We start from the raw sequence: 17,500 nt of genomic DNA, 5'->3' as shown, positions 1-17,500 counted from the left end.
CTAATCGTTCATCCCTAATATATACTGTACATCTCCAGAGAGACCTCAGTGTGTTCCCCTGTCCACGATACGAACCCTGGTCCCAAGCTGGGATTCACCCTCGCCCTCCTCTCTCCCCCGCCCAGGCTCCATGGAGACGCAGCTGAGTCGCCACGACGACATGCTGAGCGTGCACGAGATCCGTCTGGCGGACATGGACCTGCGCTTCCAGGTGCTGGAGACGGCCAGCTTCAACGGCACGCTCATCTGGAAGATCCGCGAATACAAGCGGCGCAAGCAGGACGCGGTGGCCTCCAAGACCTCCTCGCTGTACTCCCAGCCCTTCTACACCGGCTACTTCGGCTACAAGATGTGCGCCCGCGTCTACCTGAACGGCGACGGCATGGGCAAGGGCACGCACCTGTCGCTCTTCTTCGTGGTCATGAGGGGCGAGTACGACGCGCTGCTGCCCTGGCCCTTTAAGCAGAAGGTAACCCGTCTGTCTGCGCTGCACCTGTCTGTCTGCCCTACACTTGTCTGCCCTTCAGCGGTCTGTCTGCCCTACAGCTGTCTGTCTGCCCTTCAGCGGTCTGTCTGCCCTACAGCTGTCTGTCTGCCCTACACCTGTCTGTCTGCCCTACACCTGTCTTTCTGCCCGCGCTGCACCTGTCTGCCCTACAGCGGTCTGTCTGCCCTACAGCTGTCTGTCTGCGCTGCACCTGTCTGCCCTACAGCGGTCTGTCTGCCCTACAGCTGTCTGTCTGCCCTACAGCGGTCTGTCTGCCCTACAGCTGTCTGTCTGCCCTACAGCTGTCTGTCTGCCCTACAGCTGTCTGTCTGCCCTAAAGCCGTCTGCCCTAGAGCTGTCTGCGCTATTGTTCAAGTTATTTTATTTGTCAAATGCACGACATAACAGGCAAGCAGTCATAGTTGGCAATGACATTTTTGTATCCCAAGCTGTCCTTTACTATGCAGATTTTTTTTTTTAATAATAGTATAAGCAGGTAAAGAGTAACAAGGTACAGTGCAATTAAGAACAAAATAGGTTAACTAGAACAACCCTATCGTACTGTATGATAGAACTGGCACATGTTACAAAGGTACTGAGAAAATAACGACAAAGAGTCAGTGTCTTGGAGGAGCTCCGAGGACTGCGACCGCGCGTGGCATCGTCTGCCCTCCAGCCGTGGGCTCACTGTCCGCCCGTGTCTCTGAGCAGGTGACCCTGATGCTGATGGACCAGGGACCCCCCAGGAAGCACCTGGGCGACGCCTTCAAGCCCGACCCCAACAGCAGCAGCTTCCGGCGGCCGGTGGCCGAGATGAACATCGCCTCGGGGTGCCCGCTGTTCGTGGCGCAGACCGTCCTGGACACTGGCACCTACATCAAGGACGACACCATCTTCATCAAGGTGCCCCGCCCCCCTAGAGCTGCACCACCTAGAGCTGCACCGCCTAGAGCCGTCAGTCTGATCCTAGAGCCGTCAGTCTGATCCCAGAGCTGTACCGCCTAGAGCCGTCAGTCTGATCCTAGAGCTGTACCGCCTAGAGCAGCCAGTCTAAACCTAGAGCTGTAACGCCTAGAGCCGTCAGTCTGATCCTAGAGCTGTACCGCCTAGAGCAGCCAGTCTAAACCGAGAGCTGTACCGCCTAGAGCAGCCAGTCTAAACCTAGAGCTGTACCGCCTAGAGCAGTCAGTCTGATCCTAGAGCTGCACCGCCTAGAGCAGCCAGTCTAAACATAGAGCTGTACCGCCTAGAGCAGTCAGTCTAAAAATAGAGCTGTACCGCCTAGAGCAGTCAGTCTAAACCTAGAGCTGTACCGCCTAGAGCAGCCAGTCTGATCCCAGAGCTGTACCGCCTAGAGCAGCCAGTCTAAACCTAGAGCTGTACCGCCGAGAGTAGCCAGTCTAAACCTAGAGCTGTACGGCCGAGAGCAGTCAGTCTAAACCTAGAGCTGTACCGCCTAGAGCAGTCAGTCTGATCCTAGAGCTGCACCGCCTAGAGCAGCCAGTCTAAACATAGAGCTGTACCGCCTAGAGCAGTCAGTCTAAAAATAGAGCTGTACCGCCTAGAGCAGTCAGTCTAAACCTAGAGCTGTACCGCCTAGAGCAGCCAGTCTGATCCCAGAGCTGTACCGCCTAGAGCAGCCAGTCTAAACCTAGAGCTGTACCGCCTAGAGTAGCCAGTCTAAACCTAGAGCTGTACGGCCGAGAGCAGTCAGTCTAAACCTAGAGCTGTACCGCCTAGAGCAGCCAGTCTGATCCCAGAGCTGTACCGCCTAGAGCAGCCAGTCTAAACCTAGAGCTGTACCGCCTAGAGCAGTCAGTCTGATCCCAGAGCTGTACCGCCTAGAGCAGCCAGTCTAAACCTAGAGATGTACCGCCTAGAGCAGCCAGTCTAAACCTAGAGCTGTACCGCCTAGAGCAGCCAGTCTGATTCTCTAATCCAAGAGTTCCACCATCTAGAGCAGTTAGTCTCATCATAGTGGTACTGCCTCAGATCAGTAAATCTCACCTAGATCTGCGCCATCTAGAGCAGTGAGGACGTTCTAACATGTTTTTTTTTTATTTGATCTGACAGGTTACCGTGGATACCTCTGACCTCCCCGACCCCTGACCTCTGAACCCCGAACGGATCAGCTGATCTGTCGAACCCCGCAGAGCAAAGGATCATGGGAGAACGGAGGAACGGTGGACGGGCCCGGGAGCGCCTGCCGTCCGGCAGACAGACAGACAGACGGGTGGGTGGCGGGACAGCCGGGCCCCGTCCCGACCGGGCCTCCTGAGCGGGCGGGGCACCTCCTCCTCCTCCTCCTCCTCCTCCTGGGGGAGCGGCGGACCCCGGGGGGCGCCTCCCGCCCGGTCCGCGGACATTTCAGCTCAGCGTCTCGGTGTACATAGCCAACATGGACGTTTAACGCATCACTATGGCCACACGGGGCATCCCCACGGCAACAGGACTGTTGTCCCTCGGCGTGCCCCCCCCCCCCCCCCCCCCCCTTACTGATGCCGTGCATCAAGCGACTTTTTAACCGTTCTTCTTCTGCGTGTCGTGAGCAGTGTGTGATGAAGGCGCCGTGCCACAGAGGAGCATCGCTCTGGTTGTTCAGGTGAAAAACATTAAAGATGTCGACTAAAAAGCCCTCTCTGCCGCCTCTCCTTCCGCTCTAGAGCGGCTCGTTAGCGTCCCCGGGTCTAGAGCGGGTCGTTAGCGTCCCTGGGTCTAGAGCGGCTCGTTAGCATCCTCGGGTCTAGAGCTGCTCGTTAGCGTCCCCGGGTCTAGAGCGGGTCTAGAGCGTCCCTGGGTCTAGAGCGGCTCGTTAACGTCCCCGGGTCTAGAGCGTCCCTGGGTCTAGAGCGGCTCGTTAGCGTCCCCGGGTCTACAGCAGCTCGTTAGCGTCCTCGGGTCTAGAGTGGGTCGCTACCGTCCTCGGGTCTAGAGCAGCTCGTTAGCGTCCTCAATTCTAGAGCGGGCCGTTAGCGTCCCCGGGTCTAGAGCGGGTCGTTAGCGCCCAGAGGGTCTAGAGCGGCTCGTTAGCGTCTGGATTTGCGTCATTCTAAGAAGATGTAATTGAATAATGCCTTTGCTATACTTTTCCCCCTGATTGATTAACGAGGGAAGCTCTTCGAGCACTATGCTAACTGGTGTATCGCAGAGCAACAGAAGGACCGCCTCCTCTTGCTATGAACTCTGGGAAACAGGCTGGTGACAACTTGGTTTATTGTGTGTTGGGAGCTTTGGTCACATAGGAGTGGAAAACATTCATTTACAGTGCACTAAAAAAATATGGGGGGGGGGAGGGGGAGGGGGGACACATCCATGTTTTCTTTACAATAAGGGACATGAACCTACATTAAGGCAAACACACTGAAGCACGATGAGATGGGGTCGCTTCAGCCAAAATCAAGACACAAAATTAATAATGGAAGGATTACGATGCAGATCATTAATAACCAATACAAAAATGTACAAGTTTTAGTGAAACATTAATAATAACAGTATAATAATAACAGTAACAATCAGCTGGACTCACAGCACCACGCCCCCCCCCCTCCCCCGGGACACGCTGAGCACGCTCAGCTGGGCGGAGCGCTAGCTAGCGGCTAGCTTAGCATGACAACTAGCAACGGGGCGGCAGGTAAGTCGCCCTGCGCTGGTGGTAGTGCTAAGCTTGTGGCTAGCTCAGCGGTACAACCAATACTGTTAAATCGATTTGTATTGGTACGACTAGCGCGCTAAGCTTGCGGCTAGCCTGGCGCTAGTGATAGGAGCTGTAGGCGTAGCAGGCCAGACCAGGAACTAAAAGGCTGCTGGGAGGATCCTGTTCTGTGCAAGATACGGGTGTAGTAAATGTATACTGGCACAGTACCCAGGAGAGTACAGGTGTAGTGGCTGTATACTGGCAAAGTACCCAGTAGAGTACAGGTATTGTACCCATTATCTGTACTCAACTGGGTGGTACTTGTACTGTACAGGGTAGGGTAGAGGGTAAGGTACCCTGTACAGTATGGTGGCGCTCTTATAGTGATGGCTCCAGAAGATGTACAAATTAAAATACAATCCCAGACAAACTGTCTCACACAGAACAACTGCAGGGGTTTTGCGTTGGGACGGTGGTGGTGGTGGAGGGGTGGAGTTAGGTGTCGCCCTTCAGGATGCCCAGACAGCTCTGCAACAACTGGAGGTGACCCTGTAGGAGGAGAGAGGTCAGTCACCTAGCAACCACCGACCATCAAACTCATGGTGAAACCACTCAAGGAGACGCTCACTGTTTAGGGCCGGTATAGCATTACTGCAGGGTTGAGTTAGTTCAGGGTGTACTAGATACATGTCCAGTACAGTCTAGCATTAACAGTATTGAGTTGGTTGGGTAGTTCAGGGTGTACTAGATACATGTATCAGTAGGTTCTCCTTTTTTGTATAATTTCGCCCTGCTAGACACAACAGGAGGAACCTGACCAACTGTTGCTGTTTACCCTCTAGAACCCAAACTGGCACTAGCTTGTTGAGTATGTAACAATGATGTAGTGCAGACCAGCGTACCCACGGATCACCTTACCTTTGCATGTTTGAGCTCGAGCTCCGCCAGCTCCACCAGGTTCTTCCTGAATGCGGCCACTCGTCGTCTTGAAGTCCACAAGCTCTGGACACACAAGACAAACGGATCAGACGCCTGCATGCTGCTTTTCACACTCGTCTCAGGCCTTAGTCGTACCTTGAGGCGTACCCTAAAGCCAGGAGTGAGCTGCGCTACCCCTGGGGTCATGGATCCTTCTGCGAACACCTTCCACCGGACGGCTAACCATGGCTAATCAAACTCACCATAGCTCCCGCTACCGACGGTTGTAGGACCTTGCTTTAGTGCGTTCCAGTACTAGTAATGCTACAGTACTACTAGTTGCAGCATGTCACAGTACTACTAGTCATATTATGCTACAGCAGTACTGGTTGCAGCACGTCACAGTACTTATAGTCATAGTATGTGACAGTACTATTTGGCGTTTCAGTACTGCTAGGCGTCACGGTGACGCCTAGTAGTACTGAAACGCCAAATTGTACTGTCACAGTACTAGTAGTCATAGTATGTTACAGGACTACAAGGTGTTGCAGAATGTCACAGTACTTCTAGTCGTAGTATGTCATAGAACTTCTAGGTGTTGCAGGATGTCGTAGTATGTCATAGTACTACTAGGTGTTGCAGAATGTCATAGTACTACTAGGTGTTGAAGAATGTCGTATGTCGTAGTACTACTAGGTGTTGAAGAATGTCGTATGTCGTAGTACTACTAGGTGTAGAAGAATGTCGTAGTATGCCATAGTACTACTAGGTGTCGTAGTATGTCATAGTACTACTAGGTGTCGTAGTATGTCATAGTACTACTAGGTGTTGCAGAATGTCGTAGTACTACTAGGTGTAGAAGAATGTCGTAGTATGTCATAGTACTACTAGGTGTCGTAGTATGTCATAGTACTACTAGGTGTCGTAGTATGTCATAGTACTACTAGGTGTCGTAGTATGTCATAGTACTACTAGGTGTCGTAGTATGTCATAGTACTACTAGGTGTTGCAGAATGTCGTAGTATGTCATAGTACTACTAGGTGTCGTAGTATGTCATAGTACTACTAGGTGTCGTAGTATGCCATAGTACTACTAGGTGTCGTAGTATGTCATAGTACTACTAGGTGTCGTAGTATGTCATAGTACTACTAGGTGTCGTAGTATGTCATAGTACTACTAGGTGTTGCAGAATGTCGTAGTATGTCATAGTACTACTAGGTGTCGTAGTATGTCATAGTACTACTAGGTGTCGTAGTATGCCATAGTACTACTAGGTGTCGTAGTATGTCATAGTACTACTAGGTGTCGTAGTATGTCGTAGTACTACTAGGTGTAGAAGAATGTCGTAGTATGTCATAGTACTACTAGGTGTCGTAGTATGTCATAGTACTACTAGGTGTTGCAGAATGTCGTAGAAGAATGTCGTAGTATGTCATAGTACTACTAGGTGTCGTAGTATGTCGTAGTACTACTAGGTGTAGAAGAATGTCGTAGTATGTCATAGTACTACTAGGTGTCGTAGTATGTCATAGTACTACTAGGTGTTGCAGAATGTCGTAGAAGAATGTCGTAGTATGTCATAGTACTACTAGGTGTCGTAGTATGTCATAGTACTACTAGGTGTCGTAGTATGTCATAGTACTACTAGGTGTCGTAGTATGTCATAGTACTACTAGGTGTCGTAGTATGTCATAGTACTACTAGGTGTCGTAGTATGTCATAGTACTACTAGGTGTCGTAGTATGTCATAGTACTACTAGGTGTTGCAGAATGTCGTAGTATGTCATAGTACTACTAGGTGTCGTAGTATGTCATAGTACTACCAGGTGTTGTGGCAGTACCTTGTTTGGCGGACTCTGAGATCTTCTCAAACTTGTGGCAGCAGAGCTGCTGGCCGGTCTCCGCCTGCAGCACGTCTTTGTTCTTGGACCGGGCTTTGTCCAGCGCCTTGTTGGCGTTCTCGTAGTCCACCAGCGCCCGACCCCGCCTGTACAGCAGGTCCTGACCAGCACCACAGAACCATTAGAGCTACTGGACCAGAACCATTAGAGCTACTGGACCAGCACCACAAAACCATTAGAGCTACTGGACCAGCACCACAGAACCATTAGAGCAACTGGACCAGAACCATTAGAGCTACTGGACCAGCACCACAGAACCATTAGAGCTACTGGACCAGCACCACAGAACCATTAGAGCTACTGGACCAGAACCATTAGAGCTACTGGACCAGCACCACAGAACCATTAGAGCTACTGGACCAGCATCACAGAACCATTAGAGCTACTGGACCAGAACCATTAGAGCTACTGGACCAGAACCATTAGAGCTACTGGACCAGCATCACAGAACCATGATAGCTACTGGACCAGCACCACAGAACCATTAGAGCTACTGGACCAGCACCACAGAACCATTAGAGCTACTGGACCAGCATCACAGAACCATTAGAGCTACTGGACCAGAACCACAGAACCAGTAGAGCTACTGGACCAGCATCACAGAACCATTATAGCTACTGGACCAGAACCACAGAACCAGTAGAGCTACTGGACCAGCATCACACAACCATCTATTCACCTGGTACTCAGGTAGTACTAGTAACAGTAGTACCTTAGCAGCCTGGGACTCTCAGGTAGTACTAGTAACAGTAGTACCTCAGCAGCCTGGTACTCTCTCAGGTAGTACTAGTAACAGTAGTACCTCAGCAGCCTGGTACTCAGGTAGTACTAGTAACAGTAGTACCTCAGCAGCCTGGTACTCAGGTAGTACTAGTAACAGTAGTACCTTAGCAGCCTGGGACTCTCTCAGGTAGTACTAGTAACAGTAGTACCTCAGCAGCCTGGTACTCAGGTAGTACTAGTAACAGTAGTACCTTAGCAGCCTGGGACTCTCTCAGGTAGTACTAGTAACAGTAGTACCTCAGCAGCCTGGTACTCAGGTAGTACTAGTAACAGTAGTACCTTAGCAGCCTGGGACTCTCTCAGGTAGTACTAGTAACAGTAGTACCTCAGCAGCCTGGTACTCAGGTAGTACTAGTAACAGTAGTACCTTAGCAGCCTGGGACTCTCTCAGGTAGTACTAGTAACAGTAGTACCTCAGCAGCCTGGTACTCAGGGTAGTACTAGTAACAGTAGTACCTTAGCAGCCTGGGACTCTCTCAGGTAGTACTAGTAACAGTAGTACCTCAGCAGCCTGGTACTCAGGTAGTACTAGTAACAGTAGTACCTTAGCAGCCTGGGACTCTCTCAGGTAGTACTAGTAACAGTAGTACCTCAGCAGCCTGGTACTCTCTCAGGTAGTACTAGTAACAGTAGTACCTCAGCAGCCTGGGACTCTCTCAGGTAGTACTAGTAACAGTAGTACCTCAGCAGCCTGGTACTCAGGTAGTACTAGTAACAGTAGTACCTTAGCAGCCTGGGACTCTCTCAGGTAGTACTAGTAACAGTAGTACCTTAGCAGCCTGGTACTCTCTCAGGTAGTACTAGTAACAGTAGTACCTCAGCAGCCTGGTACTTTTTCAGGTAGTACTAGTAACAGTAGTACCTTAGCAGCCTGGGACTCTCTCAGGTAGTACTTCAGTAAATCTGCTAGCTTCAGGTCTTCGTCTGCTGCAACGCGGGCCTCGATCTTCTGCACAACAAAACATCCACACACATTTATGCATATGTATTAAATACATATTATGCATGCGTCTCTTATACAAGTTCAGATCTGAAGACCATGATATACACAAGGTAAGATCTATAACGTAATGTACACAAGGCAAAATCTATGTATACAAGGTAAGATCTATATTTCTTGCATCCCTTAAGCTTACTTTTAAGTACAACTTTCTGATTTTTGAGATGGGCGTAAAAACTCAATTTACGTTCTAATAAATATCAATAATCACATACCCGTGTCTTTTCCAGCAACTCTGACACTTTTAGGAAGAACCTGGAAAACATTTGAGGACGTTTTAATTATATAGAATTTTATTGTCACACACCAGGGCATGTGTATAAAACACACACACACACACACACACACACACACACACACACACACACACACCACCCCCCCCCCCCCCCCCCCCCCCCCCCCCCCTCTACTGCAACATACAGACAGACAGAGAGGCAGACAGACATGCGAAGCCTACTTGCAGACGTCTGTGGAGTCCTGCGTTCCTAACGTGTAGAGTGAGGAGGAGATTCTGTTGATGTCATCAGCTGCATCTGAACACACAACATAAGGCACACAGTTAGTCCTGCGGTAATCTGAATCCTACTATTAGTAAATCCTACTGTGTTTCAGCAGAACCACTGATCCAGAAGTCCTACTGAGCTAACCCTATCGCCCACTGCATCCGTCAACGGACGGAGCCACAATGCATTGTGGATCCATCCGTTCCGTTGGATCCGTCGGCTCCGTCAAGAAAGTTGAACATTTTCCAACTTTTCAGGCAACGACGGATCCGTCATCCAATCAGATCGCGTATGCTCATGCTTGGCTGACGGATGCCTCGGCAAAGACCACTCCCCCATCCGTCAGCCACGCCTTCCGTCATCCGTTGACGGACGGTGCAGTGGGTAGACTGTGTTACAGCAGAACCCCTGATCCAGCAGTCCTACTGAGTTACAGCAGAACCCCTGATCCAGCAGTCCTACTGAGTTACAGCAGAACCCCTGATCCAGCAGTCCTACTGAGTTACAGCAGAACCCCTGATCCAGCAGTCCTACTGAGTTACAGCAGAACCCCTGATCCAGCTGTCCTACTGAGTTACAGCAGAACCCCTGATCCAGCAGTCCTACTGAGTTACAGCAGAACCCCTGATCCAGCAGTCCTACTGAGTTACAGCAGAACCCCTGATCCAGCAGTCCTACTGAGTTACAGCAGAACCCCTGATCCAGCTGTCCTACTGAGTTACAGCAGAACCCCTGATCCAGCAGTCCTACTGAGTTACAGCAGAACCCCTGATCCAGCAGTCCTACTGAGTTACAGCATTGTGAGACTAGTACTACGTATTGAGTACTACGTGTTGGCACTGTGATGTTACCAGGGTAGTAACTGGGAGCCGGCTGAAGGCGACCTACTTTTGTGTGAGCGGATCATCTTGTCGGACTTGAGCGAGGCGTCCTTCACGCGGTTGTGGTACTCCAGCAGGAACGTCTTCTCGTGCTCAAAGAAGTCGTCCACGTCCTGGGAGAGGAGACACCCGGCTTAGAGACCACCACTAGAGAGCCTGGCAGGAGATCTGAACCCAGGGACCCCCCCCCCCCCCCGGCCCTCGGGGCCCCCTGACACCGACCCGAAACACCAACCCAACATCCCATGCCTCATCAACATTACATCACCAGGTGGGTGATATCACGGGGGATTTGTTGACGGTGAAATGACTTGGTCTGAGGGGGCAGCGAGTATTAGGCCCGTATCAACAAACGTGAAATAAGGTTAATCAATAATCAAATGTAGATATTTTTGGAGTGCGGCACTGTAGCCCGGGCTAAGTGCCAGGTCCAGACGCGTGGTCTGATGCACGCCCCACTAGAGAACATCTCCATCTAGATAAAGATGGTCTGAGAAACGCTGATCTACAGTGTAAGCGTGAGTGAGTGTTCACGCTGGGACCCACCTTGACGCCGGCCACCAGCACTCCGTCCGCGGACTTGACCACGTTCTTGAAGAAGTCCTCCAGCTTCTCCTTCTTGTTCTTCCCTCGCACGCTCAGCTGTCAAACAACCAATCAACCGCCAGCTCATGGCACGTAACCAATAGGAGAGGGGCATTTCTCAAAATCATCCTCACCAGTTTACCAATCAGAGATCAAATGCGATGATGCACGATGATGCTTCATCATAATCATCTCCTTCCCCTCAAGAGCGGGGAAGGAGATGATGATACATCATGCATCAATTCAATTCATTTTATTTGCATAGCCCTTTTAAAGGGCTTAACAGACCAAATATTTATAATGATTCATGATGATTAATATCATCATGCCTCATCATCCCCCTCCCCTCCAGACTGCGGAGGGGGAGGTCTGGCTTAGCCCTGCAGCCCTGGGGGTTAGACAGTCCGGGATCCCACTGAGCAGAAGGGGGACTCACGTCTTGGTTGTACTCCAGGAAGACGTGGAAGTTGAGGTCTTTCTTCAGGACGGGGTGGGCCGCCACGCGACACAGGAACACCTCGTGCATCGCCACCGTCTTCTTGAAGATGGCCAGGTACTCCCTGAAACACCGGGCGCACTGGGGTCAGGGTTCACCCCGCTAGGGTCAGGGGTTATGGGGGTCAGGGGGTTAAGGGTTTAAGGTGACTCACGCCTCCAGCTCCTGCTTCATCTTGGTGAACTCCTCCTTGGTCATGGAGCCCTCCCCCTCCCCCAGCTTCTGGAGCTTCTCCCGGGACGCGTCGAAGTCTGGCCTGGGGGGCGCGGGGGGGATCTAGGGACCACCACAACATGAGACGGCCGGTCTGGACTCGACAGGTGGTCTGAAGTCTAAATACACTACCTGTGGAACACAGACCTGGTCTGTACTCTACAGGTAGTCTGTGGTTTGTACTGTACACGTAGTATGTAGTCGGCTGTACATTCAGTCTGTGGTCTGTACTGTACACTAGGTGCTAGTTTAGCATTTGGCTAGCGCTAGGCTAGGATAATTAGCTCTTACGATGTAGCCGGCGTAGTCCTCGTTCTCCACAAAGGAGTCATGGAGCCAGATGAACTCCTCGTGTTGTCGGACCACAGAGAACTCGTTCTGCTTGAAGTTAGGGAGCGTGCTCTGCGGAAACAATTTATGTTAGCACTCTGGGGGCTAGCAATGTTCTGTTAGCACTCTGGGGCCCAGTAATGTTCTGTTAGCACTCTGGGGGCTAGCAATGTTCTGTTAGCACTCTGGGGCATAGCAATGTTCTGTTAGCACTCTGGGGGCTAGCAATGTTCTGTTAGCACTCTGGGGCCTAGCAATGTTCTGTTAGCACTCTGGGGGCTAGCAATGTTCTGTTAGCACTCTGGAGGCTAGCAATGTTCTGTTAGCACTCTGGTGGCTAGTAATGTTCTGTTAGCACTCTGGAGGCTAGCAATGTTCTGTTAGCACTCTAGGGCCTAGCAATGTTCTGTTAGCACTCGGGAGGCTGGTATCCTGTTAGCACACAGGTTAGGTATTTGGCACTATAATCACCAAAACGACCAAACATTCCTTTCCAAAAATGGATAAACACTCCTTTCCAAAAGTACCAAATCACACTGATATTACCGACATCTTTCAAAGAATGCTAAATAAGCAGTATATCAGTACACGACAAACCCTTTCCAAAGACTAAAGTGCATGTTTACCTTGGTGTGAACTGTGAACTTGACCTTATCTCGCTCACTCAGGGCATCAGAGATATCCACCTGCAGAGTGGCGTCCGTCTGCAGGTCCACATTCACAGCCCTGGGCTGGGGAGAGCGAACCGGGGACATTAAACACAGAATCCTGTTAACCCGCAACCAGTAGCACGCTGCTATCAGGTCTGATAAAGGGAATATCTCAATCACATGTAGAGGTGATTAGTCATTACATGTAGAGGTGATCAACCATCCCATGTGCAGGTACTTTACCATGGGAACACTATCACAATATAATTTGGCGTTTCAACTGTGGAGATTATGTAATGCTTATGACTTAGCCAAATGTTAACATGATTAGTGCTATAATTGATTCAATAAAAAATCGAATCTAAACTGAGTGAAACATCAAACCTAAATGAAAAATAACAGAATTATCTGCCTCAGTCGCTGGTCCAGCAGAACCAATCACAATCACATGATAATGAAACAATTAATGAATGATTTGACCAAAGAAACGAGTTGATGGGAGCCTCGTGACGTAGGCGCCAGCAACAAAGTTCTCAACAAACCCTTTGCTTATAGGAGAAGGTTCTGGAGCAGCTGCCTACCAAGTATTAAATAGGGACGCATACTGACGCAATCAATGCAACGGATGAGACTGTCGCCACTGATGCATAGCCAAGTCTTTTTAACATGTCTCCTAATCAGGTCTCCTAAACACGTCTCTTAAACCACGTCTTCTAAACATGTCTCCTTAAAAAATGACTTCTAAACCGCATCTCCTGATCATGTCTTTTAAACATGTCTCCTCAACAATGTCTTATCAACAATGACTCTTATGAACAATGTCTTCCAAACCATCTCGACAAAACAGTGCAGTCCACGACATGTCCCGTCCAAACCCCAGACCCATCCAAACCTCAGACCCATTCATCCCATCTCTTCCTCCCCGGCCTGTGTGTTGACTTCCCGTCTGTCTGTCTGTCAGATGTGTTGACGCTGGTCAACACATCCCCCAGCTGACAATAACGTTAGCTTACCTAGGCTAACTAGCGAGCTAGCCAGGCTAACCAGCTCCACTACAGGCGTATCTACGACCCTGACCCACCTCCACCTGCACCTGCACCACGCCTCTCCGTGGCCGCTACACAGGACATCCGTGTTCAACAGATGAAGGTTATTGATAAGTAAGGGCGATAAGAGACGAGAGGAGGAGGAGGAAGGAGGAGGAGGAGGAGGAGGAGGAGAACTTACTCCTCGGTCTTCTTCGGAGAGGAAGTCTGGGCCGTCGTCCAGCCCTTCCTGCTGTATGGAAACAGACACAACATCAACAACAACTGGTCCGCAGCGGGGGGCCACCATGGGTCCGCTGGCCGACGAGCGGTTCTAAAAGCTAATAAAGTAGAGAACATTAGAACCCACCATCATGGCTGCTTACGGGTGGAGTACGGACTGAGCCCGGGAAGTCATGTGACGTGACGTCGCGGGGTGGGCGGGGCCACAAAACCCAGGTGACATCCCCATCAAAACATGACTTTATTGATTGTTTATTATTTAATGACAATAGGACATATTCCACAACAAATTGAAATGCACGAAGCAACACAGGTGACATTCCCATCAAAACATGTCTTTATTTGTTATTTATTATTTAATGACGACAGGAAATATTCCTTAACAAAGAGGAATACACGAAGCAGCACCATCAGACATGCCTTAGTGAGGATGCCAAACAATAAAAAAAACGGAAAGTAAATCAAACTCAACAAACGTTCAAATGGACATGAATGGGAAAAGCAGCCTACTGATGACTGACTTTCTTTGTTCCACAGGACGGCCGGTAGATGGCGCTCTAGAACCATTCAGCAAATCTATCACGCATGCGCTGAAAAGGAACGTTTCTGGAGGAAGGCCGTTTTTTATTGGTCGTCATGAAAAAAAACATAAGGGTAACGCTGTCGTTTTTTATTGGTCGTCATGAAAGAAAGGGTTACACTGTTGTTTTTTGTTGGTCGTCATGAAAGAAAACATAAGGGGTAACACTGTCGTTTTTTATTGGTCGTCATGAAAAAAACCATAAGGGGTAACACTGTCGTTTTTTATTGGTCGTCATGAAAAAAAACATAAGGGCAACACTGTCGTTTTTTATTGGTCGTCATGAAAAAAAACACAAGGGGTAACACTGTTGTTTTTTATTGGTCTTCATGAAAAAAAACACAAGAGGTAACACTGTCGTTTTTTATTGGTCGTCATGAAAGAAAACTTAAGGGTTACACTGTGGTTTTTTGTTGGTCGTCATGAAAGAAAACATAAGGGGTAACACTGTTGTTTTTTATTGGTCGTCATGAAAAAAAACATAAGGGTAACACTGTTGTTTTTTATTGGTCGTCATGAAAAAAAACATAAGGGGTAACACTGTTGTTTTTTATTGGTCGTCATGAATAAAAACATAAGGGTTGAAAAAAACATAACTGTCGTTTTTTATTGGTCGTCATGAAAAAAAACACAAGGGGTGACACTGTTTTTTTTTGTTGGTGGTCATGAAAGAAAACATAAGGGGTAACACTGTCGTTTTTTATTGGTCGTCATGAAAAAAAACATAAGGGGTAACACTGTCGTTTTTTATTGGTCGTCATGAAAAAAAACATAAGGGTTGAAAAAAACCATAACTGTCGTTTTTTTTATTGGTCGTCATGAAAAAAAACATAAGGGGTAACACTGTCGTTTTTATTGGTTGTCATGAAAAAAAACACAAGGGGTAACACTGTTTTTTTTTTGTTGGTCGTCATGAAAGAAAACATAAGGGGTAACACTGTTGTTTTTTATTGGTCGTCATGAAAAAAAACATAAGGGGTAACACTGTTGTTTTTTATTGGTCGTAATGAAAAAAAACATAAGGGTTGAAAAAAACCATAACTGTCGTTTTTTATTGGTCGTCATGAAAAAAAACATAAGGGGTAACACTGTCGTTTTTTATTGGTTGTCATGAAAAAAAACACAAGGGGTAACACTGTTTTTTTTTTATTGGTCGTCATGAAAGAAAACATAAGGGGTAACACTGTCGTTTTTTATTGGTCGTCATGAAAAAAACATAAGGGGTAACACTGTCGTTTTTTATTGGTCGTCATGAAAAAAAACATGAGGGTAACTCTGTCGTTTTTTATTGGTCGTCATGAAAAAAAACACAAGGGGTAACACTGTTGTTTTTTATTGGTCGTCATGAAAAAAAACACAAGGGGTAACACTGTTTTTTATTTGTTGGTCGTCATGAAAAAAACATAAGGGGTAACACTGTCGTTTTTTATTGGTCGTCATGAAAAAAAACATAAGGGTAACACTGTTTTTTTATTGGTCGTCATGAATAAAAACATAAGGGTTGAAAAAAATATAACTGTCGTTTTTTATTGGTCGTCATGAAAAAAAACGTAAGGGGTGACACTGTTGTTTTTTGTTGGTGGTCATGAAAGAAAACATAAGGGGTAACACTGTCGTTTTTTATTGGTCGTCATGAAAAAAAACATAAGGGGTAACACTGTCGTTTTTTATTGGTCGTCATGAAAAAAACATAAGGGTTGAAAAAAAACATAACTGTCGTTTTTTTATTGGTCGTCATGAAAAAAAACATAAGGGGTAACACTGTCGTTTTTTATTGGTTGTCATGAAAAAAAACACAAGGGGTAACACTGTTTTTTTTTTGTTGGTCGTCATGAAAGAAAACATAAGGGGTAACACTGTTGTTTTTTATTGGTCGTCATGAAAAAAAACATAAGGGGTAACACTGTTGTTTTTATTGGTCGTAATGAAAAAAAACATAAGGGTTGAAAAAAACCATAACTGTCGTTTTTTATTGGTCGTCATGAAAAAAACATAAGGGGTAACACTGTCGTTTTTTATTGGTTGTCATGAAAAAAAACACAAGGGGTAACACTGTTTTTTTTTTATTGGTCGTCATGAAAGAAAACATAAGGGGTAACACTGTCGTTTTTTATTGGTCGTCATGAAAAAAACACAAGGGGTAACACTGTTGTTTTTTATTGGTCGTCATGAAAAAAAACACAAGGGGTAACACTGTTTTTTATTTGTTGGTCGCCATGAAAAAAAACATAAGGGGTAACACTGTCGTTTTTTATTGGTCGTCATGAAAAAAAACATAAGGGTTGAAAAAAACCATAACTGTCGTTTTTTTTTATTGGTCGTCATGAAAAAAAACATAAGGGGTAACACTGTCGTTTTTTATTGGTTGTCATGAAAAAAAACACAAGGGTTAACACTGTTTTTTTTTTGTTGGTCGTCATGAAAGAAAACATAAGGGGTAACACTGTTGTTTTTATTGGTCGTCATGAAAAAAAACATAAGGGGTAACACTGTTGTTTTTTATTGGTCGTAATGAAAAAAACATAAGGGTTGAAAAAAACCATAACTGTCGTTTTTTTATTGGTCGTCATGAAAAAAAACATAAGGGGTAACACTGTCGTTTTTTATTGGTTGTCATGAAAAAAAACACAAGGGGTAACACTGTTTTTTTTTTATGGTCGTCATGAAAGAAAACATAAGGGGTAACACTGTCGTTTTTTATTGGTCGTCATGAAAAAAAACATAAGGGGTAACACTGTCGTTTTTTATTGGTCGTCATGAAAAAAAACATAAGGGTTGAAAAAAACCATAACTGTCGTTTTTTTTATTGGTCGTCATGAAAAAAAACATAAGGGGTAACACTGTCGTTTTTTATTGGTTGTCATGAAAAAAAACACAAGGGTTAACACTGTTTTTTTTTGTTGGTCGTCATGAAAGAAAACATAAGGGGTAACACTGTTGTTTTTTATTGGTCGTCATGAAAAAAAACATAAGGGGTAACACTGTTGTTTTTTATTGGTCGTAATGAAAAAAAACATAAGGGTTGAAAAAAACCATAACTGTCGTTTTTTTATTGGTCGTCATGAAAAAAAACATAAGGGGTAACACTGTCGTTTTTTATTGGTTGTCATGAAAAAAACACAAGGGGTAACACTGTTTTTTTTTTATTGGTCGTCATGAAAGAAAACATAAGGGGTAACACTGTCGTTTTTTATTGGTCGTCATGAAAAAAAACATAAGGGGTAACACTGTTGTTTTTTATTGGTCGTCATGAAAAAAAACATAAGGGGT

General features: G+C 47.0%; 1 protein-coding gene and 1 pseudogene across 1 annotated transcript in view; one reads left to right on the top strand and one right to left on the bottom strand.

Moving 5' to 3' along the window:
- LOC130402569 (TNF receptor-associated factor 3-like) overlaps window positions 1-2,964 on the top strand; it is a 14,431-nt gene extending 11,467 nt beyond the window's left edge. The window contains 3 exon segments of the mRNA XM_056606794.1: window positions 126-469; window positions 1,199-1,390; window positions 2,561-2,964. Of these exon segments, the coding sequence (XP_056462769.1) occupies window positions 126-469; window positions 1,199-1,390; window positions 2,561-2,596 (572 nt within the window). The 3' untranslated portion in view covers window positions 2,597-2,964.
- Window positions 2,965-3,778: 814 nt separating this feature from the next.
- Window positions 3,779-13,816, bottom strand: LOC130400103 (sorting nexin-6-like; annotated as a pseudogene).
- Between the last annotated feature and the right edge of the window lie 3,684 nt (window positions 13,817-17,500).

Source organism: Gadus chalcogrammus, chromosome 2 (assembly GCF_026213295.1).
Source record: "Gadus chalcogrammus isolate NIFS_2021 chromosome 2, NIFS_Gcha_1.0, whole genome shotgun sequence".
Taxonomy (NCBI): domain Eukaryota; kingdom Metazoa; phylum Chordata; class Actinopteri; order Gadiformes; family Gadidae; genus Gadus; species Gadus chalcogrammus.
The sequence above is the reverse complement of the archived record's forward strand: the minus strand, read 5'-3'. Positions and strand labels throughout refer to the sequence as shown.